Source organism: Cololabis saira, chromosome 15, assembly GCF_033807715.1.
Source record: "Cololabis saira isolate AMF1-May2022 chromosome 15, fColSai1.1, whole genome shotgun sequence".
NCBI lineage: Eukaryota > Metazoa > Chordata > Actinopteri > Beloniformes > Belonidae > Cololabis > Cololabis saira.
In genome coordinates, this window is record NC_084601.1 from 2,290,626 (window position 1) to 2,317,529 (window position 26,904).

Here is a 26,904-nt window from a genome sequence, read left to right on the forward strand (position 1 = left end):
TCACCAGTAATCCAGGTGTTTGTTTAGCCACCTGTTTCATTCAATGATCCATGCAGAATTAAAAACAATTGAAATTAGCGTGTCACTAGATTAGAATGGTTATAGTCTTTTCATTTCCAAGTCATGTGCCAATGATTTAAGCACTATTCATATATTTACCAAATATGCAAACTGAATATTTCAATATGTCTATAATAAATAATACCTTACTATATTTTCCCATTAATGTCATATGTTGTGCGAAACTACATTTTTTAAATGTATATATATATATATATATATATATATATATATATATATATATATATATATATATATATATATATATATATATATATACATACATACATACAGTACAGTATGATGCTGAACATGGAAAAAATGCATTTTCAAATATGTTTGGCTTTTATGAATCACTGTTATTAGTATAAACAAATGTAAAACACCAGTTTGTACAACTATGTTCCTGAATGTGTTTGATGTAAAAAAAATGTTTTTTTAATGAAGCTACATAGCTATAAGTGTTGTAGTTTAAAAGAAAAGTATTGCCCTATTATCCTGTAATGTCTCAATATTTATAATAGAACTGGAAGGTTATTATGTGGACTTTAAAAATCTGAATTTATAAGCAAAAGAAGAAGATATTCCATTCAGGGTATATTGTAAAACTGAGTATTTATTCATCGTTTCTTTTGAATTCTTATACTCCAGAATGTGTTTAATTAGAGTTCATGATTTTTTTTTTTTTACTTTGCTATGCAAACTAATCTTTGAAAATATGTTAACTGGGACATTTTCAATCTTGTTTCATCTTTACAAGCAGACATTCGGTCAGTATTAGTTTTCTGTTGACGTTCCTGTCAGCCTTGAAACTGCAGAGATCCGGTTGTCTTCCAAGTGAGCAAGGGGGCAACACTTACCTGTAATCAAGAAAACTGAATGTCTTCATTAATGTTTTTCATAATATTTATCAAAAGAAATCAATTGTGACTCTTAACAGTGAATTTTATTTTGTATGTACTTTTTGGGATCTACGTCTGACAGAAATCCTGATGGAATGCACTAATGGTTCCTCAAAAGTGTTTACGCACTTAAGAAAACATAACATCGTAAGCAGACAACATTCCTAAATGTTTGAACCCTCTACCTTTCTCAGTAAACTATGTAAAGATGATAAATCTGACCCATCCGTCTTCTGTAAAATTAGCTGTAAGTTCATAGATTATTCCCTAAGGAATGTTGGAGAACTCCCAATCAAGTGGAGTCATGTTCTACCAGTAAAATGAAAAAAGATAGAAAGGATTGTTTTTTTTAAAAGAAAAGAAAAACAGTGACACAACAATCGGAGTGTTTGTGAGAAATCTTATTTAGTCAAATGCTATGAATATATAGTAGTAGAGAGAATAAAATGATCAAATTTGATACTGCAGATAGACTCATGTGGCATAACATCAGTGGATTTCTATCGAATTAAAAGAAAAATGATCCAACCCTTGTGACTGTAGCTCTCTTGTCCTTGTTTCAAACTTTTAAAGCTTCCTCCAATTGTGATCAAATTCCCTGTTTATAACAACACAAGGATTTAATTTAGGCAAAAGGCAGAATCAAAAGCACAGGGATGCGCCCCTCCGTTTCAACTCCTACATACTGGCAGATTAAAAAAGGGTGTTTGACACATGTTGCCTGGTCCAACTCCTAATGCTTCACAGCTGTACAGGCTTTCTTTTCCTCTCATGTCTCAGCAGTAACAAAGTTCTATGAAGACAACAGAAAGTCTGACTGAAGAGGGGATTTTTTCCCTCCTTATTTTTCTCTGTGGTGTCTGTAATAGAAGTGTACACAAGGAAGGATGAAGGCACAGACTGTGGCCAAGCTCACTGGAACAATTCCTAGTCCCCTTCACCATCACGCTGAGACCACACAGCCACGGAATATTCCAAAACACTTGGGGTAAACTGGGGGTACACTGTGCTTTTGATGGTGCAAAAGTTAACACCGCAGCCTCCGCCTCGAGCGGCCGCATCTCTCCTCACCTGCAATTGATAGAACTGTTGGGATAACACAATGAGTTTAAACAGCACAAGCAGAGAACCCCACTCAAGTTACAGCAACCCACGTTTCAAATGTCTTTTAACAGCCAGACATGATTTCCATTAGGGTTGCAAGCAATTAAGAGAAAAAGTCCCCTTAGGCATAAACAAAGACAGAAGAGCCTGTGTTAGCAGGCTGAGTGCATGCATGGCTTTTTAAGGGTGCAGATTCCTGTAAGTGGAAACTGTGACTGTGTAAACAGTCACAGATAGGAAATTCAGGAAATGCCTTTTCCTTGAGGCAGTCAGCAAAACTTTCTTACATGTGAGGTGTTTAACACTGAATTTTTGCAGGACAACTACAAAAACAGGGGCGGTTATCCCTCTGGAATGACACCCAGACCTCTCCATCACCAGTCTATTCTGACAGGGAGCGCTGGCCAACCGCAGGATCCTGGCCCGTCTCCCAGCCAGCCCAACTAATTAGTACCCCTCTTCTGAGCTAATTGGCCGATAAAAAATGAGGATGGCCTCTTCACCCAGCCCGAGTGTTGTGCCACCAAACGGCAGCGAGGAGGATTATGCGGGGCTTATGAGGCATGGTGACACTCAGAGAGCAACGCTCTTATGCTATTAATTGCCCCGTCATGCGGGCCGTCTCCGCTGTGTCACTTTTAGTGGGAAAAACTTTAGCCTGAGGTCGAACTTCCAACAATGTATTCTCATTAAATTCCAAGACACAAATTAACAATGAAATCATTCACTGGAACAGATGTTGGGTCCCCGTTGATATCAGTGTTAAAACATGTTACAGGCAAATTGCGAAAGGGCTTATGATTGCGTTTTGCACTCTCTGGACTGTGAGTTAGTGATTTCGATTTTCCACTAAACCCTTTCCTGGCAGCAGACCATACTTGAAATGAGCAAAGTCAATATATTTAGACTTGGATGAGGTGTCCTACTTCTCTGTTGTTTGAGTCACCATCAACCGTGTCCTGATATTTTTTTATATTGTATGCAGCTATGTATTGACTGTTCTTCTTTGCCTGTACTGCTGACTAATAATGAAATACCTAACAATAAGTACATAAATAAAAGCAGAAATTATCATGTTTCTGTGTCCTGGGACCCAATTATGGTGATACAATGAGACAATAAAAGGAAGAGAGAGAAAAAGTTTTGTTTCCTTATCTGGTGCATTGTTAACGGTTTCAAGTCAGAGGCTTTTATTATTATTATGATAGGAACAGCATGAACTGGTTTATATGATCAGTTGATGATGTTCCTATACACAACGAGTATTAATCATGTCATACTTTATAGAAAAATTACTTTAACATTGCTTACAAAAATAAAAATCAAATCAAGATCCTGCTCAATCACCTACACACTCACTCTGCAGTTTTGGGGGACAGATAATCGCAGCAGCCTTGTCTTGATTCAGTCTCAGAGACCTGAAATGATTGCTGTTCTCATGTCTGTTTGTGTGTTTGTTTTCTCTATTACAGATTTCAAAGGCTTGTGAGCCCGTTGTGCGTTTCCCTGGGTTTCTCTCATTTCAGACTAGCAGCGGATGCCATCCCTCACCGCCCCCCTCACATGTTTATATTCATTATAAAAGAAAGAAAATGTGTGTGTGTGTATATATATATATATATATATATATGTATTTATATTTTATTAAAAAAAATATATATAGGCTATGTTATGTATTAAATTGATTATATATTAAAATGCATATATATGCTTTAGGTTTTTATGAAATTGGTATTAACCATCATGTATGCAGACAAAAAAAAAAAATATATAAAAATCTAAGAAAATAGGTTTAGAGAGAAAATAAAAATTAAAGTCGGCCTATGACTAACAGAATCACAGCCGAAAGAAAGCAGGCCGTGTATGTTGCTCCACATCTGTGTTCCTGTACAACTCAGCTGCAAATGTGTTTAAATGCAATGTTAATTGTGTTATGTTAATGTTCACATTAACCCTTGTGCCGTCATCGGGTCAAGGAAGGAAGAAGGGAAGAAGGGAGGAAAGAAGGAAGGAAGGAAGAAAGAAAAGAAGAAAGGGAGAAAAGAAGGAAAGAATGGAGAAAAGAAGGAAGGAAGGAAAGAAGGGAGGAAAGAATGAAGGAAGGGATAAAAGAAGAAAGGAAGGGGGGAAAGGAAGGAAGGGAGAAAAGAAGGAAGGAAGGAAGGAAATAAGGGAAAAAAGAAGGAAGGAAGGGAGGAAAGAAGGAAGGAAAGAAGCGAGGGAAAAAGAATGAAGGAAGGAAGGGAGGAAAGAAGGAAGAAAGGGAGAAAAGAATGAAGGAAGGAAGGGAGGAAAGAAGGAAGGGAGAAAAGAAGGAAAGAATGTACGAGGGGAGAAAGGATGGAAGGAAGAAAAGAAAAGAAGGAAGGAAGGGAGGAAAGAAGGAAGGAAGAGAGAAAAGAAGGAGGGAGAAGGAAGGAGAGAGCAGGAGGAAAGAAGGAAGGAAGGGAGAAAAGAGGAAGGGAGAAGGAAGGAGAGAGCAGGAGGAAAGAAGGAAGGAATGGAGAAAAGAGGAAGGGAGAAAGAAGGAGAGAGCAGGAGGAAAGAAGGACAGGAGAATGAGGTCATTTTGACCCAAAGACAGTACAAGGGTTAAACATGTTAAAAGAGGGTCTTCTCTCTCCGTCGCATCTCCTCTAATGTATAATGAACTGATGTTGCACATGCGGGGGATCCGGGTATGAATGGGTGCTTTCCTCCAAGCCCCGCCCCTTCCGCTCCCGCGCAGCAGCCAATCAGCGGCGCCGCTGCGCCTGGCTGGGCTGTGACGTCACTGCCGTCGTGTCGGGATTGGAATGTTACCGACTAACAATCGGAACAACTGAGCACTCGGTAATTGGACTCCAGGATCAAGGAATCCCATCTTTGTGAACATTTTCCTTCAGCCATTAACCCACTTTCAGGTCCCGGCTCGCCACCGTTGGATAACTTCGCCCGCCGCACGGTTTCTCCGCTGAAGAGTTTGTATTTTATTCCAACATCCCCGTGTTTTTTTTTGCGCGTCTCCGGTCCGGGAAGGTAATAAATAAAGGAGAGAAATGCAAGGATTCGTCAGGTTACAGTTGGACCGCTGAGCTGAGCCGAGCTTCCCCGATGCTTCCCTTCTCTCCGAGCGGGACCGCGGAGAGGTAAAGGACGGGGATCCGGCAGAGAGGCGTGTGAGTCGGAGCGCGGTGGTCGCTCCGCTCCGCCGGGTCTGGACCTGCGCCCTGCCCGGCCAACGCGCTCCCAGCCCGGGCTGCACCTCCGGGCTGCACCTCCCCGTCTGGAGCCGCCGCGGGGAGCCCGGCCACGGTCTGTCCGGGACCCCCGGTCCCCCAGGGAGAGCCAGCCCCCCAGTCCCCCGGGCTGAATGAGTCGGAGGAGTCCGCGGGGGGGAGAGTTTTAGCGCATGAGCGTCCGCCCGGGTCCGGGCAGCGCTCCGACGCCCCGCCGCCGGCCGCGGCTCATGCGCTGAAACTCCGCCGGAGAGGACAGACAGAGAGAGAGAGAGATAGAGAAAGGAGAAAAAAAAGGGGACAACACTTCCGAAAATCGCCCACATGCACTGGATCAATCGCTGGATTTGGGAAGCGAACACGCAGACGGGAGGACGGGGATCCGCGCAGGGAGCTGCCCAGGGATGGAGCGGTGCGGCCGGGCTCAGTGACAGCCTAACTTCGGGCCACTTTCCGCTCCTTCTTCTCACTCCTGAACAAGTCGCCTCTGTTCCCACTCCCAGGACACATGCAGGCCAAAAAACGCTACCTGATCGTGCTGTCCGCCGGTGCGTGTGTGCTGCTGCTGTCGTTCCTCGGCGGGGTCCAGCTGCCCTCCCCCGGCCCCGGCAGCCCCGGGGCCCGGCGCGGGTCCGGCAGCCCCGGGCTCGGCCCCGATCAGCCCTGGCCCCGCTACTCAGACCCCCTGCAGCCCTTCTTCTCCTCCCCCCGGGACCACACGGACTCGGACTACAACCTGCACACGTCCCCCCGGCAGAAGCGGGACGTGAACAGCAGCGCGTACCGGGGCCGGCGCTGCCGCATGGACTCCTGCTTCGACTTCTCCCTGTGCCACCGCACCGGCGGGTTTAAAGTTTACGTTTACCCCCAGCAGAAGGGGGAGAAGATCTCCGAGAGCTACCAGAACATCCTCTCCACCATCGAGAGCTCCAGGTTCTACACCTCGGACCCGGGGCAGGCGTGCCTGTTCGTGCTGAGCCTGGACACCCTGGACCGGGACCAGCTCTCCCCGCAGTACGTGCACAACCTGCGGGGGAAGGTGCAGAACCTGCCGCTGTGGAGCGACGGCCGGAACCACCTGATCTTCAACCTGTACTCGGGGACGTGGCCGGACTACACGGAGGAGCTGGGCTTCGACATCGGCCAGGCCATGCTGGCCAAGGCCAGCATCAGCACCGAGAACTTCCGGCCGCGCTTCGACGTGTCCATCCCGCTCTTCTCCAAGGAGCACGCGCGCACGGGCGGGGACCGCGGCTTCCTCCGGTTCAACTCCATCCCGCCCTTCCGCCGGTACGTGCTGGTGTTTAAAGGGAAGCGCTACCTGACCGGGATCGGCTCGGACACCCGCAACGCCCTGTACCACGTCCACAACGCGGACGACGTGGTGCTGCTCACCACCTGCAAGCACGGCAAGGACTGGCAGAAGCACAAGGACGCGAGGTGCGACCGGGACAACGCAGAGTACGACAAGTAAGTTTGGAAATGCAGGGCAGTGGTCCTCAAACTTTTTTCAGTGTTTCATTTTTTAAGCCAAGTACCTCCTAACCAGCGCAAAGCACTTTTGGTTGTAAAAAAAGACCTAAAACAGAGCACTGTGCCATCAGTAACTGATTAATTAAACATAAAAATATTGCTGCTATGCTTCAACCACGACTCCATCGTTGGTCCAAGTGATTGACAGGTGAAGCCAGGTGATTGACAGGTTAGGTGGAACCATCCTGGTGTGGGGGATACTCTGCAGTTTTAGGATAATAAGTTAAATAGCCTACTCCTATTTATTTTTTAAAGGATTTTTTGCATGGATGCTACTTTTTAAATATATGTATATTTTTAAATCTCACGTACCCCCATTTGAGAACCACTGGGGAACACCATGTCTGTCCACGTCCAAAAAGATGTCACGACGTGCAAGGGTGAACATTTTAATATGCATTTACTTTTTTAGACACTTTAACTTTTTTTTTCCTGATATGGAAACCTTTTTGGGAAAATGCTGGATCTGCATTCATCCAGGCTTGATTTTTCATTTTCAAAAGCTTGGGCACAGAAAAAAACATAGGATTCAATTGACTCCTTGTTTATAATGGAGCCAAGGAAATTCACAGTACCACTTCTCTTGAAATCTTAAGGTTTTGTTCAGGGGTGCACACAAGCCGGGACTCAAGGGCTAGTCTACTGCATGTTTTAGATGTTTCTCCATCTTCAACACACCTGATTCTAATCACTGGTCGTCATCAACATGTCATCAAGGTTTACACAACTCTGTTGGTGACACAGCCTTGTCTATCGGGGTTGTGTTGAGGCAGGGAAACATCTAAAACGTGCAGTAGACTGGCCCTCGAGTACCGGCTTGTGTGTACCCCTGGTTTTGTTGCTGAGATGCTGTTCTACAATCACTTTTGGGCTAACATGGTTGGGTTCCTGCCTGCCTACCTGCACTTCTTCACTTGCGCCTGTCTCCACATATTTCTCCTATGAAATATGAAAATAGATCATGTTCATTTCTCCCTTTCCTTTATAAACAAACCAAAATCACCTGCTTTCCCCTGCCTCTCTCTGAGTTTGAGTCATGCCGTCAGTACCTTCGCACAGGGTGTCTTGATGATTTGCAGGCTCCGCCTACCGTTAGTTTTCAAACTGTAAAAAGTGGGGGGGGGGGGGGGGGGGGGAAACATGATTTTGAAAAGTGGGGGCATGTCCCCAGTGGAAATTGCGCCCTTGCCCACGTGCATTGTTCACAGATGTGCACACTTGGTCACACGCAGAATGTATTCCCAGCCAGGTGATGCACTCCCACTCAAGCACGTTATTCTTGTTCTTGGGGATATAAGCAGGATGACTCTTAAACCTCACCTAATAAATATCTCCCATCATGAAGCACTCCCCCCCCCTTTATGTATTCTCTTCCCAGCCGAGTCTCCCTGGACATCCCCTGCCCCCCCCTCTTCCCTATGAAGGAATTCACCAGTCTTGAACGTCTTCCAGCGCAGCTCCATTGAAGGACTGCAGCCTTTAACTGGGATATGCACGGACACGTTTGATTTGCACCCTGTACTTAGTGCAGATTAAGGGAAAGTTGACCATAGATGGGAGTTTCTGTTTCGAAACTATTATCAGCATTAAAGTGACCTTGTCCCAGCAAAGTAATGCCCCCCTCCACACACACACACACACACACACACACACACACACACACACACACACACACATGATTGTGCAACGCTGTGGAGTTTATATAGGCTCCAGTAGTGTGTAACACCTCCTGATTGAATTTTAATGCAATCCGGTGCAAATAAATCAGTCATAAGGAGTTAATTAGCACTTTCATTTGCAGGAGTTAGTGGCATCATTTCCATTCAGCCCCCAGGGACAGTTGATTACCTCTAATTTTGGAAGTCCTGGTTTTGTCAAGGTGGTAATGAATGATTCCACAGCTGTAACCGCCAAGCTTTCATATAGAGGGCGGTGTCTGCGGTTCACGGCGTCAGTTTATGTTGTGAACTCGGCAGTCGGGTTCAATTCTTTGTGAGTGACATGGGCTTGAACTGCCTTTATCAGCCTGTGGCTCCCAGCATTCGTAAATGCTTGGATAAACTCAAAGCAATGTGATAACAGCACTTGCTGGCGTTTTTGTTTTGAGTGGATACACGGACACGTTGGCGCTTCATGTTAAAGTTAAATGAAAAGGGCAAGATGTGCAAAGGGAACGTGTTTCAGTTGAGTTGGTAAGACGGGGAGAAAGGAGCTGCAGGGGAAGAGGCTTGCTTTAAGCCAACACGCGTCAGGTTGAGAGGGGAGTTGACTTTAGGTGAACTTCAGATGAACTTGAGAAAATGTCCAGCACTCAAACTACCAGGTAAAATGGAAACGCGTCACAAGCATGCACTTATCTTCCTATCCATCGCCCGTTTCTTTGCTTCCTTTTAACACGTCCGCTCCCTCTCCATCCCTCCGGACGCCTTGGGCTCCGTGTCACCTGGAGAGACATGTCATCCATTATCTGACATTCCAGTCGTCTCCGGCGGCCCACCTCTGCTGCTCCCGCGGCTCCGCCGCCCGGCCGATCTGTCTTTTTGTCTCTAGAACATCTTGGCTCCGTAATCAGATCATTTATCCAGCTGATCCAGGGAAATCTGAGGCTTCGCTACCCAGTCTTGGCTCCGCACTGCGTTTCACAGATGATTTACTCGAATCAATACATCAATATGGTTCGTCATTTCATTTCCAGCACTGATGTAGTATTTTATGTCTGTCTCTTCAAAGTTCTGTCCATTTAATGTCATTTTTTTTAGCACAACACAGGGTGTTTAACATGAGGGTTACTTTGACAGGAACCAGATCTGACCTTTTTTGATTAGAATACATTTTCTTAGGGCTCAGATTCACTTCTGCAATTAAGCATGACCAATAAATTAGGGGACATGCTCCCTTTTTATGATTTAGTGACCTGTCTGAATTTAATCAAACTGATGCCTTCCTTTTAATGGAATCCAAAGTCCTTTGGGTGCCAACCCACTCTTTGCAAAAGCCCTGACCCAGCGCTCTCAGGTAAAATGATCTATACGCAGCGAGCCAGCTGATTGCTGGTACTTCATTTCCAGAAGCTCACGAGGGGGTAGGGGGGTAGGGGGTTGATGCAGACAGGCAGTGCCTTGCAGGAAAGCTGTGGTGCAGACTCAGGAATGCATGCATGTGTCACAGCAGCTGTTAGTGGTTGAGTGTGCTGCGTTGCCAAGGCGGACCGAGCGGCTGCAGAGTACACGCACATACCTGGACGTTCATTTTATGTGGAGAGACAGAGAGAAATGCATGAGATAAAAAAGACTATTGTTTAGTCATTTGGAATCGATATATACATCCACCTGCCAACGGTTAACACGCACACCCACGCAGGCTTACGTACTCGGCATCACTGCTGCAGCTGCATCCACGCTCATCTCCCGTCCTCTGACCCCCCCCCCCCATTGTTTTCTAGAAGAATGCTGCTTCATAAAGGAATGCAGCTGGAGGGGTGATTGGAAGTTAGTGTTGAGGTTCCTAAACCGGCTCCCGCCCACTCCCACCACACACGCCGTGGCCACAAAAGCCTCCACACTCCATACATTTATCCGATTGATTTTCTTAGCTGTAATGGCTTTCAATTGGAGTCACTCTTGTCCACTTCCATGGCCGGGCGCTGATGAAAGGAGCCATTCACTGCTACATTATCCACTGAGTTTTCAGGGCTGCTGACAATAATCCTGGGAGAGGACACTGGAAGGCTATTACGAGCCTTACAATTGAAACAGCTCTTTTTTTTTTCTCCCTCTTCTTCTTCTGCTTTTTATGTCATGTGGCAGTAATGCTATGCCTTGTGCTGACTAAACCTCTTTTACGAGAATACTTTCAGCTGGAAAATATCATAGTTTGGCTGAACTATCAACGATTACTTTCCGAATTGGGATGGCGAAAAAAAAAAAGTGCTCTTTTATCCATTTCAATGATGTCACATCCAGAGGGTTGAACTGTATTTGTGACGTGCTTCGCATACTTATGTCATGCATGTAGGTCAGTGTTGACTCAACCATGTAAGTCCTGAGGTCCCTGTTCTTTTGGCGAGCAGATTATCCTGCAGAAATCAGAAGTGGGCGACTCTACAGTACGCTCCGGCATCACAAGTCAATCCCTCCGCACTATTGCTGAGTGTTCCTTTAAAGTCTGACGGCACATTTTCCCTTCTCCGCTCTTTTGTTAAGCATTTCTCTGGCTAACAGCTGCGTCATTATCCCCCCCCCCCCCATTTAATACTTAACCAGCTTTGTTTACTCGTATTGACTTTGTACTTTAGCTGCTCTACCGGCAGCTGCTGCTCAAGGTCACCTGGGAGATTTGAGAACTGAAAGAGATGGAAAGGCGGTGAAAAAGAGTAAAGGGACAGATTTACAGGATGAGAATGGCGAGAGAGGATGGGGGGGGGACACGTGTCTGCGAGCGGGTAGCGGAGGAAGAAGAAGTGGGTGTGGGACTGAGCGATGGCAATGTGCCGCTGGAGTGCAGAAGTGAAGGGTCCAGTAAATAGTATGTGAAGTTGGATTTCTTTTGGTCCCATCAGGAGTCAACGGCAGGACCATCAACCAAGCACTGTGGCATTTTCATTTCCACAACTGTGCCATCAGACAAAATGTTCCTCTCGAGAAAATCCTCTCATAAAATGAGTGTCTGAAAGAGAGAGCACGAGGGAGACAAGACCAGTCGACTCATTATTTCTTTTATTTCTGTCTTTTAAACCCTCTTCTCCCTCTCCCACCCTTTGCTTTGATTCTTCTTCTTCTTATGTCTCCTCCTCCCCTCTTTCTCTAAAAACAACATTTTGCTGGAGGTGGCACTGCTCCAAGTCTTCATTCCTATGCTTTTTTCTTCTCTTTTTCCCTATGGCAACGTGGCAGTTGACATGTTGTTGACACAACACTGCAGTTTGAGAGACAGTAGCTGATCTGGGCCAAGTGAAGAAAACCAGCGACACTTCCTCTTCCACCTTATCTCAGTAAAACTGAGGTGTTTTTTTTGTTTCAAGAGCTGCACTCACCTGAATGTCGGCACGGCGCTTGGCGGCGCGTGATAGCGGACTCTTCTTAGAGATTTAGAATGCAGGGTGAATAGCAAGCAGTCGTGTTGCAGGAGAGGGTGTCACACTCGGGGTTGTCATTGTTTGTAGTTTTTTTGTTTTTTTTTCTCCTGTAGTCAGATTAATAAACCATGAATATTTCATGATTGCCTACTCTCTCTCTCTTAGATAAAGTAGCAGGCGTCTGATGGAGAATGTTAATGATGTGGAGGATAATTAGTTAGAATGCAGCTCAGCGTAATTAGGACCTTTTTGATATTTTGGTGTGTGCATGTGTGTAAGACACAGATTTAAGCCTATAACTACATAAAACCTCTGTTTTGTTATTTTATCTTATCAGGCTGCCGATCCATCTCAAATCCCCTCCAACTTCCTCTATCTTTGCCTCTTCTCTTGTCTCTTGTCTCCTCACAGCTGTCTCAGTTGTAATATGTGGGGCGAGTCGCCGCGTCTCCGTTATCGCTCCTTACTTGACCTGCGCCTGCCTCTTACAAAATCTGAGACTTTGATCATAAACTGTCATTGCTGAAAATCCTTGTTTAAGTCTTAGATGGATCATTTTATGTAAAATCCCAACTCGTATGGAGTAGCCGTAGTGCGGACATGTAGAGCACCCCCCAACACGCTTTTAGGAAGTTAGACTACCCTGTCGTCTGGATACCGGCTTGTCAAAGCTGTTTATCCGACCTGTTCTCACTCTCAGCTCGTCAGATCCGTACAGATGTGTGGCCAGGACCTCCACGGTGTCACATTTCAAAGCATCTGGTATTCTGACTTCAGAAGTCGTCTAAAATAGACGCCATCACGCTGCAGCCAACTGCTCCTGGCTAGTGATTGTTGCAGGACGTGTCAGTGTTCCTGCAGCCTGGATTATAGTCACGAGAAATGCATTCTGATATCCTGTGCAAAGTGAATCTGCTGCAAAGTCGGTCCGTGCACTAGTTTGACCTTATAATCAATGTGATGATTAGACATCAGGTTGGTAGGTTGAGCAGTTGAACTGAACTGCTGCTTGCTTAGACCAGGACACTGATGAAGGGATTCATGATTCAGACATCTTAATTCCCAATTAAAGCTTAAATGAATAAATAAGGTAGCCTACAAAATGAAGTGGAATCTGATTGCAGAGTGAAAAACTATGTCTCGTAGTGCCCAAAGGCTTATTTTGACCCATATTTTGCTGTTTTCCTTATGCGAACCATTGGTCTTGGTATTTTCTTAAACCTGGTTTAAGCTCGGGACCCGTGTAACCACGATTAAGATCTTCCTTTAATCAGTGCAGCCACCCATTCATTAGAGCACTGATCCTGCAGTCGCCTGGAGATACTGTAACCTGGTCAGGTCATCACCAGCCCACTGGTTATAAGTATCATAGAAAAAAATGATGTCACAGATTTTCAACAGATTTAATTTGCTGTATTTTCAAACTTCGAGGGCTCAGAAATTGAAGCCTAATAAATCCAGATCAAATGTGTGATGAAATTCAGATCATTTTCGGCTCATTTGTTCTAATCCCCTCTCAGTCGTTAATTAAAGATTGAATGACAACAAAAAGAGCAAATGATTCACCTGATTTTTAGTACCAATTATCCACTATCAGTCAATTATTAGTAGGTTTTTGGCATTCCTCAAATAATCTAATACGAATGGTTATCAAGACACTTGTTCTCCAATATCAGTTATCAACACAACTGATCCTCCCATCATTTGTCCTTCACCAGCTCGGGTCAGTGCGTCGGTGCCTGTGTTCATCCCTGCAGGGTTTTCCCGGTGGCGGCTGCTCACCCGAGTGTGTGTTGGCGTGCGTGTGTGTGTGTGTGTGTGTGTGTGTGTGTGTGTGTGTGTGTGTGTGGGATGTCTTGGGTCGTGACCCTGCTGTCTGTCCCCTCGCTGAGTGACGAAGGCAAAGCCCCATTCACTGACCCACATTCACAGAGGGATTACCAGTAACCCCCCCAGGCCAGGATGGGGGTGGTGGCTGGTGGGAAGCATGAGAGGAAAAGAGTTGGAGGAGGGGGTCGCAAACTCGTCTCACACATGCATGTGATCAGACGGGGAAGCCCAAGTGCATCGTGTCCGCCACCGCCCCTTCCCAGACCAGCCGCCCGCTTGCTGGGGAAAGAAGAATATTGATCAACTGGGAGGAAGGGACCCCCCCAAAAGGAAAATCAATGAAAGAATTAGCGCAGCAGCCAGCTAGACCCATGGAATAATTGGCTCTATTTAAAATGTGTATTTTCACTTTTAGAAAAAATGCATGCTCCAAATCGTTGTGCTTGCGGTAATTGAAAGAGTGAAAATGAATGACAAGGCATCAGCTCGCCGGCCCTCCCCTGGACTGGGGAAGACTGAATTAATAAGTGACACAAGCACCAGAACTAGAATTCGTAAACCCGTTTTTCTCATTCTCTCTTCCGTCTGTCACTTTTGAAGCGCTCGGGTTCCTAACTAGCGCTGATGCAGGGAAGGAGAAGTTTGAAGGCGTACAGTTCAAGTCGGGTAGCTGAGCAGTTTCTGGAAGGCTCTGACAGGAGAGACATGAAGGAAGCGAGAGCGAGGAGAAAGAACCTCATCGGGTTCTTGTGAACTCAGTTGAATTCATCAGGTCTTTGAAAGGTTGAGGCAAAAAAAATAGAAAAGATCATGATAGACGTCTGATTGACTCTCATTAAAATCTCCACATACGAGGAACAAGAAGAGGATATGGCTTCTGTCAGAGAGTTAGTGGAGTTCAGAGTGTAGGCATGCACGCTGAGGTGTTGGTGGTTCTGCTTCGTTCAGACGGAGCTGGCTAATCTGGTTAATGTTTCTCACTTTTTTGAGGAACCTACAATAGGGCTGCAACGTTTAGTCAACGTTGTCGACAAAAATCAATAATAAGAATAGTCCCCAACAAATTGAATTGCCGACTGCAAAAAATTCAACATTGAAGCATGGCCATCCTTCATTATCTCTGCAGAGAACTCCACATGTGCAGTAGCATTCACACACGCGTGTTTTTGAACAGATAGGCATCTGACTTTGATCCTATCTCTGCTGAGACTGGCACATGCGATAGAGAACAGCGCCAGGTAAATGATAAGGCGGTGACCGATGCAACCCCACAGCGACTGGCAGTAAAGTTCATTGAAAGATGTATTTTGTAATGATGTGTCCATCTTTCTTGTCTTTAATTGAAACAACCTCATGCAAAATGTAAAAGTTGAGAGCTCAATAAGAGCCATCATGTGCTGATGCGATTCATAATCTGATTAGGCGATTGATGGTTTCAATAGTCATTGACTACCAGAATAGTCGTTAGTTGCAGCCCTAACTTACAGTTCCCTCAAACAGTGGCAGGGGTTGCCAATTTACTCATGTCAAACTTAATTTTGCTTTCCAACATGGGTTACAGATTAGGAAACACTTGTTTACTGCAACTCTTTTAGTAATTACTGCAATTGTGCAACAAATGAGAAGTCTTCAACAAGTGACAAACCCACAGAGGATTTCTTACATCGGCTCAGAGCGGTTTTAGTGTCTGTCTGTCGCTTTTTTTTTTTTAAACTAACAAATTCTTGTTTTATTGTTATGGTTGACCATCAGTCCTCCCCTGGCGTCTATTTACAATGAGGAATAACCTATGAAATCAGATGAAAAACAGCTGAGCATTTATCTGCAACAACCAGACAACGAGGGGCTGCAACTCACCAGAGGACTTTCAAATCTGAAGTGATTTTATAAACATGGGAGGCCGCAGACACAAGGACGCTCTCAATCGATGTTTAATATCATAGTTGTCTGAATGAGTGCCGTAAACAATTCAGCCTGACCAGGACCACATGTTTTTAACGCTCGTAGGAATGATTTCATAGCGGCAAATTTACAGACACAAGATGTCATAGAAAAAGTGTGACTTCAAAAGCAAAACAAGTCTTCAGGACAGTTAATGTTGGATATGCTACGTCTCGCGGGTAACTTGTGACAGTCATATATCATTTTTGCCACAGTTCTGAAGCTGGCCTTCTTTTCACGTGGTCTTCTTGCTTCAGGTGGGGTTGTATTTGCTGCAATGTTGCAACTGAGCTATAAAAGTATGCCGCATTTGGTGGGGCGAGGCTCGCTCTTGTTGGCTATTGCGATGTTAAATTGGTGCATGGGCGATAACTGTGAAGCATACAGGATGATACAGATCAAGCCTAAAATTTGCAGCCAGCTAAAACCAGATGGTTCCCCTCAAACTAAAACCACTGTCGGCGATCACATTGGAGGAGCTTGAGATTCCCTCTTCATTCCACCTCCACTCTCCAGCTGTGCATTCACAAACATTTGCATGCACGAACAGAAAGTTGCCTAATCCGACTGATATCGGATTTTTAAAAGCCATGTGTATATACCATAGCCGGGCTGTAGTCAAACCGAACTGAAGCTCTTTTGATCGAGTTATTAGTGCCAGATAATGCGGTTCTAATGGCGCTTATCCACTAGTACCTACTCAGCGCGCCCTGACTCAGGACGCCTCGTCACGCCTCGTCACGCCTCGTACCGCCTCGTACCGCCTCGTACCGCCTCCACCCGAGGTAGGAGCACTGGGTGATTAAAATGGGTAAAAAATTGGGGATAAAAATATATTAAAAAAAAAAATCAATTGTCTTCTTGCGCATGTAAACTTGGTTTTCTCGGAACCAACTCCAGTTTATATGCGTTTATAGCTAACTCCATAGCTAGATTGTTGTCAATAGCTTGATTTAGATGTGCATGTAACTGCACTGACTGACCCCACAACGTTGCAACGTTCCCTCCCTGGTGTGTGCTTTCACAAAACATGACACACCACAACTCAAATAATGATAGTAATGATAATTATAGAGAAGAGAAGTTTCTACCCGGTGGCTCCCATGGGACATACTGCAGTGCTGGACTTTTATTCGCCATGGCTGCTGGTGTTTGCAGTGTTACTGCGACTGCAGGAGGGACTTTCAGTAAGTGGGGTACGACGGTTAGCAGCTGGACACTTAAGTACGGCAGCAGGTTTCTTAAGTGACGCAATATAGTCGGTGCAGCCCGTGGTATTTTTTTCTCTGTGTGGCCAGATGTTGTGGATAGTGGGGTTGAGTGCTGCTGTTAGGTTGCTGTATGACCAATCCTCACTGTCACTCCCTCCCAAGTTGGAATGGGGGCGTAACGGCCACGGAGCTCAATGCTATGCCGTGTGAGTCTCACAGCACAGCTGGATGACGTGGAGATGCTACAGAGGCGTAGCGATGTGAATGGATACAGCGCTATAAGGATGGCTTACACTGAACCTGAAATTAATGTCAATAATAAGGCTTGATATTTCCTTTTTGTGTCCATTTGTGCTCATTTGTTAAGTTGCTTGTTAAACTTTGTTAGTTAGTTAACAGAGGTGGACGTTCGAGCAGCCAAAGAAAAATAAAAAACACTTTGGTTAAAACACTGAAAACTCGAGTCGCTGACTTCTGTTATTGAACAGGTTTTCTGTGAGCAGCGAGGCAAACTTAAGGCAATGCTGTTTTGTTATTTTTGCATGCTTTTTAAAATTGGTTTCCTTGAGTTAGTTGAAGAAATTTCCGCCTCAAAGTGAAATTTCTGTAAATGTCTGAGCGGCTGAGCGATTTAACTGGGCTATATGCGGGCGGGCCGTTAGACTTGTTTTCTTTTTCCTGCTTCCTGTTCACTCATGTGAGGTGGACCAGGGTTTTATTGCAAGTAAATTAGGCTGGAATAGTTTGTCTGTTATCTTTTCTCTGTTACACCGAGGAGCTGTGTGTGTGTGTTGTGTGTGTTGTGTGTGTGTGTGTCTACTGGAAAGGGATGAGGTTTTTGCTGCTGGACCTGCTGCCCGTGGGGATTTGTCCATCACCCTGAATGAGACTGCAGTTCCCGAGTTGTGGAGTGCTCAGCTTTCTCATCGATGAGGGGGCAGAATCTGGCTGCTCTGCGTAGTCGCATGCTGAAATGATTCCCGGCCTGTGCTGAACGGTTTCCTTCCAAATAAAACAACGAGCCCACTCAGACAAGACCGCAGCCCCATCAGCTTTTGTGAGCGCCGTGCCTCGCTCGAGGTGTTGCTGCACCTCCAGTGCGTTGGGTAAAGAGGGGGTTGGGAAGGCGGGGTGGGCACTCGTTTTTATGGTCTGGCAGAATGGCAGCCTTTATGGCCCCGAGAGGCCGTTCAGCAAACACCTAACAACAGCACATCAATAGGACAGCGGATCGTTTGACGTCGGCTTGAATGTTGGTCTTCTCCGCTCACTAGAAGGAAACACAAACACTTAACCCCTCCGCTAGCATTTATACTTCAATAGTAATTGGCAAAAGGAGGGAATCTGAGAGAGGGTGCTGAGACGGAGGAGGAGGGCGATGGAGTTGAAGACGGCGATAGCTTAAAAAAGCATTATGTCACTGAAGAATGTGTGCAGGCCTGGCGTTTAGGGGCCAATGCTTCAGGAGAGAAAGAGCGTTTTGTTGGAGCGGATCTAGCTATCTGGCAGGCTGATGGAGGGGCTCTTTCCCCTGTCTGCTGCATCATACTTTACGGCTCTGTTTAACTTCCACTCTTGGGGTGTAAAAGTTTGAGGCTGCCCTAAAGGGGTCCTATTGTGTTAAAGTTTGCTCTCTTTCCACAGGAGCCTCTTGTGTCTTGTTGACACCCCAGGCTCCCCCATATGGTCCCCTTTTACCCCTTCATGTTTTGCTCCTCCGCCGACCCGCGCTCTCCTGCAGATTCTTTTTCCCGTGCGTCTCTTTTTAAGGCGACAACTGGTAACAATGGTTGCTCTCACAGCTCCGGGCGCAGACGAGCGAGCTCTGCCTTGGCAGGTTCCTCAACACTCCGCAGATCAAAAGCCAAAACTAAGCCAAAACTAACGAGGAGGGAGGGGGTGGGGGGGTTACAAGGGTAAAAGGCATTTGGTGTCACCACGGCGATACTCAGTATGTGCGCAGGGTGGGTGTATGATTGACCAGGGAGATTAAAAAAGGAATTGCTTAGGTTTATTGCTGTTTTTATCAGCTTCCTCTGCAGTTTATTTGGTTGCATTTTTGTGTGGAGTTTAACCCTGAGCTCGGCAGGGCCTGCCTTTTTCAGACGGTGTCTTCTTTTCCATTTCCTCCTGGCTTGTCATTGTTCTCCCCCCAACTGGCAATTTATTGTCTTTCGTGTGACCACACACTCTCAAAGCCAAAAATACAGAAATACGTGGTATTCATTTCAGTATGTATGAATATTCTCATGAAAAAGCATTCGTGCCAGCATTATGTCTCATAACTTTAGCCATTAAGAAGCAGCGGCACCCCAGAAAGATTTAAGGTTTTCTTCGACTCCCTTTTTCCACAGTGCTAGCTGATTGTGCTGCTGTAACTTTCTGCCTGTCATCGTCTGTGGCTTCATCATCAGCCCATATGATGCCATTTCTTTTCTGAGTTCCTTCCTGATTGAATAAAATGTATTTTCTTACTCTTGATGTGTACCCTGCCTCATCCCCGACACAGAAGCAAACCAAGAACACATAAAGGAGGGGAGACCAAAGTGACTGAAACCACGGGTCCCGTAGAGAATCTATCTATAATAAAGGAGGAGAAGAGAGTATTTGCAACATAAAAAAGTAGCTCGATGTGCTATATTTTCTTGGCGAGGGTGAAGTAAACTGTTTATTTCCCCAGAAAGTTGTGGCACAGCAGCGCTTTGTTTCCGACGCGTCTGCATCTTGTTTGTCTACGCAGCTCTCTCGTCAGACACGGGGGCCGACGGCAGTCGGGGGGGGAGACGGGTGAGGCGAGCTACGGTCCGTCAGCCTTTGCAGAGATGGGAAAGTGGGTGGCTGAGGCACGTGGTTTAGTAAAAATGTTAGTTATACCGATCAGAGTGCATGACTTCATCCACAATACCTATGAGCTGAGACCTATTTGATGTGGATACCTGCTATTCTGCAGGGAATATCGAGTAGCCGTCAATTTAAGTCTTCCTGCACCAGACGGCCTCTGCTGTATTCGTCTGCAGTGGGATTGTAAGGCACAAGGACTAAAATCCAAATGTAATCCACAGGGATGTGTTGGTGTTCACCTGGGCATTTGATGTGTGATGGATTAGAGCGTCAGGTGTGCTATCGCCATGAAATGGCTAGCAGGGTGCAAAAACAGAACAACAGGCTTCATTCATTTGGTAAAGTCTTCTTTGATTGGCTGACTTCCCTGGCCTGATCAGGTACTGCCCACCACCGTGGGAAATCCCAAGATGACTCACCAAAATCAACAGCCAAGTCCAAAACACCATAAAGATCCCCTATAAAAAGGTTTGGCTCGATGATCCAAAGGTGACACTTAATGCAAGACACGTGATATAAGAACAGTCAATTAGATTTTCTTGAGATCTAGATTAGTATGTATAATATCAGTAATAACAATAATAATTAAAGCTGCAAGCAGCGATGAACGGGCGCGTGCAATTTTTAACATTTACGGTCAAGGACTCAAAATTATGTCCGATGACACCACTATGACTCTTTATGTCAAACCATTCAAAAGTTATGGCAGAAAATAGGAACTATCAAATATTGACCAATCAGAAGAAGGGGCGGGGCTAATTTGCATCAATGAAGGTCAAGTACTCAAAACTAAGTCCGATGACACCACCCACGACTCTCTATGTCAAACCATTCAAAAGTTATGGCAGAATCACATATTGACCAATCAGCTACTAGTATCACTTCCTGTTTAGCGTTGAAGTTTGACGCGGCGCCACGGCCACGTCATTTCACGAAGACTCACGATTTTGATAACTTTTCATCGTTAATGTCTTTTGTGTCTCCTGAGCGAGTTTTATGTCGAACGGACGATCCTGCTAGGAGGAGTTTGTTAAAGTACGACATGTGAAAATTGCATACAATTGCGCCAAAATGACACGATTAATTCAAAATGGCCGACTTCCTGTTCGGTTTCGGCCATGGCGTCAAGAGACTTTTCTTTAAGTTGCGACATGATAGAGGTGTGTACCGATTTTCGTGCATGTACGTCAAACCGTATTGTGGGGCTTGAGACACGAAGTTTTCTAGGGGGCGCTGTTGAGCCATTAGGCCACGCCCCTTTTTGACACTATTAGAATACGTAATTTTTCGCCACATGGGACGTGCGTGCCAAGTTTCACAACTTTTCGAGTAAGTTATGCCCCTCAAAAACGCAATTGTTTTCGGAGAAAATAATAATCTTTCTGATTTCAATAGGGCTTCGCACAAGCCTTGCTGGTGCTCGGCCCCTAATAATAACACAATCATATGCTGTGACAATGCACCTTCCAATAATCATGTCTACCTCATACTGCTGCACCTTTCACTTTTAAAATTTTTATATATGTTAATAAGAGCTGTCATTTATCTATTACCTATTTACTGTAGAGTGAACGAAAATAACCGAATCAAATTCCATGTCTTGTCTGACCTGACCTGGCCAAATAAACCTGATTGTGATTCTGATGATCATTTGAACTTTAGATGCTCCCGTGGATGCTCGCTGGAGCCAACAATTCCTGGGTTTTAATTCAGAGGTGGGCCCGTGTTCTGTGTAGGATGTGTTGTTGGCTCAGTGGGTTATCAGCCTACATCAGGCAGAAGAGGCCGGTTTTGGTTTTCAGATTCTTAGCTTTGGAAGATTATAGTGTGATTTGATTCAGTGTGGTTCCCTAATACCGCGGCCTCAACCATGTGACTTTATAGTACCTATTGAAATTTAGCGAAATAATTTATGATCTCCGATGCTTAAAGGCCCATGCCAGATATGTTTGCGTGGGTGTTCCCCGTCCTAATGCACCGTTCCCACTAGTGCAGGTGTGCCGTCTGCTGATCTGGCTGCAGGTTGAGCTGGAGCCGCTGTGTGACCAACACTTCTCTTCTATATTAAAGCTGCTGGTCAAACTCTCTTGCGGTTCCACAGACAAACAAGTCTGTGTCAGAAAGCACCTCTGCTTGCTCGGGTTCCCAGCCTGGTGTTTGCAGAGTATCTGGTGTGTTGGGTGTATTTACTCACAGCTCAGAAGGGAATGGGAGGCTCGCTGTGTTTTAACGCTGCAAATTTCCCTCCTCCTTCTACTTTTGCTCTTATATGCAAAAAAGCTTTAAATGCATATAACCCAGAGGGGAAATGTGTCAGGACTGCCTTGCTATATATACACAAAGCCATGATGATATCACATCACATAGCTACATAGTTTAGCTTCTATAAATACACGCGTATACTCTACCGGGGGCGGAGCCGTGGACTTTTTTAGGAGGATTCATCATCATTTTGGGGTTAAATCACGGGCAGAATGTACCTGCTGTTTTACTGTGAGGATTTAATTGAGACGGTGAATGTTCACGTGACTTCCTGTTAGCTTATCTGGTCAGGGAACATGCAGAAGTCCAGGCAGGCACGTTTTAAAGTATAAATAACAGCTCTGTGTGTCCGTCGGTGTGCTTGTGTGTGATGGAGGTGCAGTAGTGCTGATTCAGAAGTGGCTCTTTCCATCTGCACGGCTTTCTCTCCTGGTTTCCTCTGACTGTCCTGTTTTTTATTTTTTAAGCCTTGAGGCAACCTTCCCGCCTAGCCTCGTCAATCCCTGTCTCACACACACACACACGCACGCACACACACACAAATGCACGCACACACACTCAGCAGCAGCATCTTGTTTGGCCAAAACCTGATGCTAACTTTAGCCGTGGCCACTCAAGTGGAACCCCTACAAGCTACAAAACATGAATAATGCATCAGCGGGAGGATTTTTTTATTTGATTTATTTATTTATTTGATTTTTTATTCATGTATTTTTCCTCGCTCTCCGTATTGGACAGCATGTCTGCACATACCCGTGTTGCCGACGGCCTCCGGGCCCGTCCAGCGGCGCAGCGTGGGGGCATTTCCCTTCCCGCGCTCCTTCTCCCGACACGGAGAGATTCTCATTTGCGTTTCAGCCAGAACCGGAGAGCGTTGAGTGATCAGAGAGCGGGCGAGTGTTGAGTGAGTTTACCGAGTTCACACGGTCTGAGGAGCAGAGGAGATTCATTATTCAATAAATTGCATTTAATGTGGAGTATGAAGCAAAACCAAATGGGGCACAAAGCTGGCGGCGTTTTCTCGGCGCTGATAAACTTTTTAGAGGAGGACACATGGGAGGGTTTTGGGAACAGGAACAGGCAGGCTACATCTCTAAAAAATAGACACATTGCTTTGCAGTTCCCAGTTGCTGTATCTTTCGGGACTGCGAGGCAACCAGATCTAAGAGCGCTGTCATTACTGAGCTTGCTCTAGCTTCATCACTGCTGCCACATCTGCTGAGTTTGTTCCATTTTTAAATCTCTCTCAATAAATCATGAAATCTTGGAGGAAAAAAACAAAACAACAATCTTTAGGATATCCTTTCCTCATGCTAAATCACCCTGTTCTCTGAGGCGTCCACATCTTTCATTTCTGCGTGATTTGGTCAGGATCTTACCTTCTTCTGATGATGAACATGCGTCTCTCTTAAGCACTTGCGGCCAAGTGTTTCCTGCGCTGTTTTAATGCCATTTATTGTCAATGAGATGCAACATTCAGCTTAATTTGTGTTTAATGTGCTGCGTTCAGTGATAAGACTAAAACGTCTGTGTACACCTGTGAAGTCTGCGCTCAGCGGGCTCCCCTGAGTGCCGTGCGTGTTCTAGGACGCCCACGGAGCTGAAAGGTAAATGGTCTGTACTTATATAGTGGCTTTTGAACCTCAACAAGGTTTTACAAAGAGCTTTTGATTTCCCCGGGATGCCAGGCAACGAGGCCTTTGCATTTGAAGATCAGCTGAAATGATGTGAAGATACTGTAACTCGTCAGAAGCTTCTGATGCTAAAACATCTTTGCGTGGAATTCTTCGAACCGATTGAGATCACAGTTGGCTTAGTGGATGTAAACTTCATTTTTTGAAGATATTAATACGCCGTTATTCTTGCAGTTAACAAATAAAATCCATTTTAAGGACTCTAATTGACCTAAAACATATGTTTACTTCACTGTGCTGTCATGCAAAGAGGGGGAAATGTTCCTTTTTCTTATCTTCATGGAAAACGTTCTGGTTGCAACTTTGTGCATAAATCATGACTGCAACAGACGATTATTTAGTTTTTCGTAAATTAATTTACCAGCCATTTTTTTTCTTTTCACATGGCCAACCGGGTACCACCACCTCTCTCTGGCAGCACCGAGGTGTGTGTGTGTGTGTGTGTGTGTGTGTGTGTGTGTGTGTGTGTGTGTGTGTGTGTGTGTGTGTGTGTGTGTGTGTGTGTGTGTGTGTGTGTGTGTGTGTGTGTGTGTGTGTGTGTGTGTGTGTGTGTGTGTGTGTGTGTGTGTGTGTGTGTGTGTGTGTGTGTGTGTGTGTGTGTGTGTCTCTGAGTGTCTGAGTGTCTGAGTGTCTGACTACGTTTACATGCAGTCAAAATTCAGGTTATTGCTAATATTCCGGTTACTGAAACATTGGGACTATTCCGTTTCCATGGTAATTAATCATTCGGGATATCTGGATCAAACCAGCGACGCACGGAGAACATCATGACGCAATTCCCGTCATTTCTGCTTCTTCTTCCTGTATCCAAATTCAAAACAAATGCTGCTTCTGCAACTTTTCGCTCACCTTCTTGTAAATCTTCTATCCCGGTACTTTCTACCGTCTACAAATGCAGAAATGTTCATATCCTTCATTACATTTATGAAGTGATTAGTCTCCTCCTGGTCTTGGTTTCTCCGTGTTTATAAGAACTTCCTGGACTCAAAAGACCAGGATTCCTTGTGAACAGAGCATGTGCAGAAAACTAATTAATGTTCCGTTTGATGGGGATATTCCGTTTGGTGTTTACATGACCCAATATTCAGGTTTTAAAAGGAGTAACCCAGGGCTCATATTGGGGTTTTTAAAAACCCCAATATGAGCAAATTGGGGTTATTCAAAGGGGTTACCGGTGTTTACATGGCCGTGCAAATTTGGGTTATTGCCAATATTCAGGTTTTAAAAGGGTGATTGATGCATGGAAACATAGTCTGTGTGTGTGTGTCTAGATAGGTATTCCATATCCAGTCTTTCTAGAATCATGTGGCGATCAGTGCCCTGCTCAAGGACACTTGGGCGCATGGCAGAGCCGGGGCTGGATCCTCTGATCTTCCGGTAATCTTCTCAAGCAGGCCTCGCTGATCCACAGCCGTAATCAGCTCCCATGTTTGCCCACACTGTACTACGTATATCCCACCGCTTCACCACTCATTACATCATTTCTGAATATGTCTGGAAAAAAAATAAGTAAATAAAACAACAAATATGAGCATTTTTAAAACTGGACTCCCAAAGTATTCAAACTCAGATTGAATTTACTTTGACTTATGCAATAATCACTCAACTCTCTCAAACTGAATTAAAATCAGAAAACCAGAGTGGGATCTTGTGAATCAGAATTGTATTGATCAAGTGAATCCACTGTGAAAACTGGTTACCGGTTAGTTTTAAGGATTACTGACAAATAACTGTTATATATATCAAATATAGAAACTTTGGCGAGATAATGTGTGAATTGATAAATATTGCTTTACTTTTAAGTAATACATTAAACAGACACTGAAAAAAGGGTTCACTGATATTTCCAACTTATAACAGATGCTATTTTAGCAAAAAAAAAAAGGGCAATATTTTCTGTTTGAATGTAAGTTTAAGGAGCAGTGATTGGAGCAGATCTGCAGAAGCGTCACTTTCCAAGATAATCTGAGCGTGAAGGCGGGATTTGCATCCACTAGTCCTGCTAATCACCTTAAAGCTGGCCAGATCAGCCCGGCGGTGACGCTGCGTCTCCATCAGCCCAGGTGATCTCCTCTCAGCGTACAGCTGAACCTTTTATCCTGATGCATATTTGATACGCTGTACTTGCACCGACCTCTTCTAAATGCAGCCTGCACACACTCAACATTGACTTGTTTTGTGGCATTGGCCGCAAGTCTTTGGCAAATGTGTTGGATTCAGCATTTTTTAAAGGAATTTCTATGGACCGAAGTGTTTTTCTCCAGGCAGAAGTGTAATAAGTTTGTGCATTTACATCATAGTTCAGGTTTTGGAGTAAACCCCCCCCGTGGTATTGGAGTATTGGCCTCTTCCTCAGTGAACTAGCACTTGTTTTCAGGCTGCGTGTGTGATGGAAACTTGAAGAGGCTGAGAGTGTTTTCTCGTCGTAAGGCCAGAAGGTGTGCTTGCTTTCGTGCACTTCTGTTCTGCATCTTATTTAGTTTTCTCACCCTTAATTCTCAGCAGTCTTTGAACTCGTCACACGTTTGCTCAGACCCCTCGAGCGCATCCGCTGCTTCAGGTCGGAGTTGAAGTGTAAGAACTGCACTCTCTAGTTAGCAATTGCCACATAGCATTACCCGGCATAACCTTAGCGAGGCCTTATGTGTCAGGCTGTCGCTCCTTATCAGCGTGTTACTACATGGATGGATGCACTTGTGTGTACACACTAAATAAACACGGACAGAGAGAGTAGGAATCTGGGCTCCAGATGAATGAGCCTGTCTGTCGCGTAGCCACCCCCAGCACTTGTAATTCACGCTCATTTGCTGTGCTGTCATCATGGTGCGGAGATGCACCTGTACACTGTATCGCTGGTTTTCCCCTCGCAGGGTTTTGGCTTGTTTTTACTCGTGTCCATGAAGGGAATGGCCATTTTTATGAGGCTGTGTGTGTTTTTTTTGTGTGTGTGTGTTTTCTTTTGCATTAAAACATCATCGAGTCAAACAAACTCCTGCCACAGAGTCTGAAAGCATTATGGTAATGGGGTTAGTTAATAGCCAGCAGGAGCACATCCACCATTTATTAATCGATACAGCAGCAAGTAAGTGAATATATCAGTCCTCTGTAGCAGCATTAAAGGGCAGCGGTCTGCTTGATTAGCAGCTTTGCCGCCCGTCTTTGTGCGACTGTTCAGAGATACGTTAACAAAGTCAAAGCGTGTTGGGGAGGAAAAAGAAATATATCCTAATCACA

General features: G+C 45.1%; 1 protein-coding gene across 1 annotated transcript in view; it reads left to right on the forward strand.

Moving 5' to 3' along the window:
• The first annotated feature begins 4,858 nt into the window (after positions 1–4,858).
• The window catches only part of ext1b (exostosin glycosyltransferase 1b), a 197,799-nt gene continuing 175,753 nt past the window's right edge, over positions 4,859–26,904 (forward strand). The window contains exon 1 of the mRNA XM_061742107.1: positions 4,859–6,754. Coding sequence (XP_061598091.1) covers positions 5,793–6,754 — 962 coding nt within the window. The 5' untranslated portion in view covers positions 4,859–5,792. The remainder of the gene's footprint in view (positions 6,755–26,904) is intronic.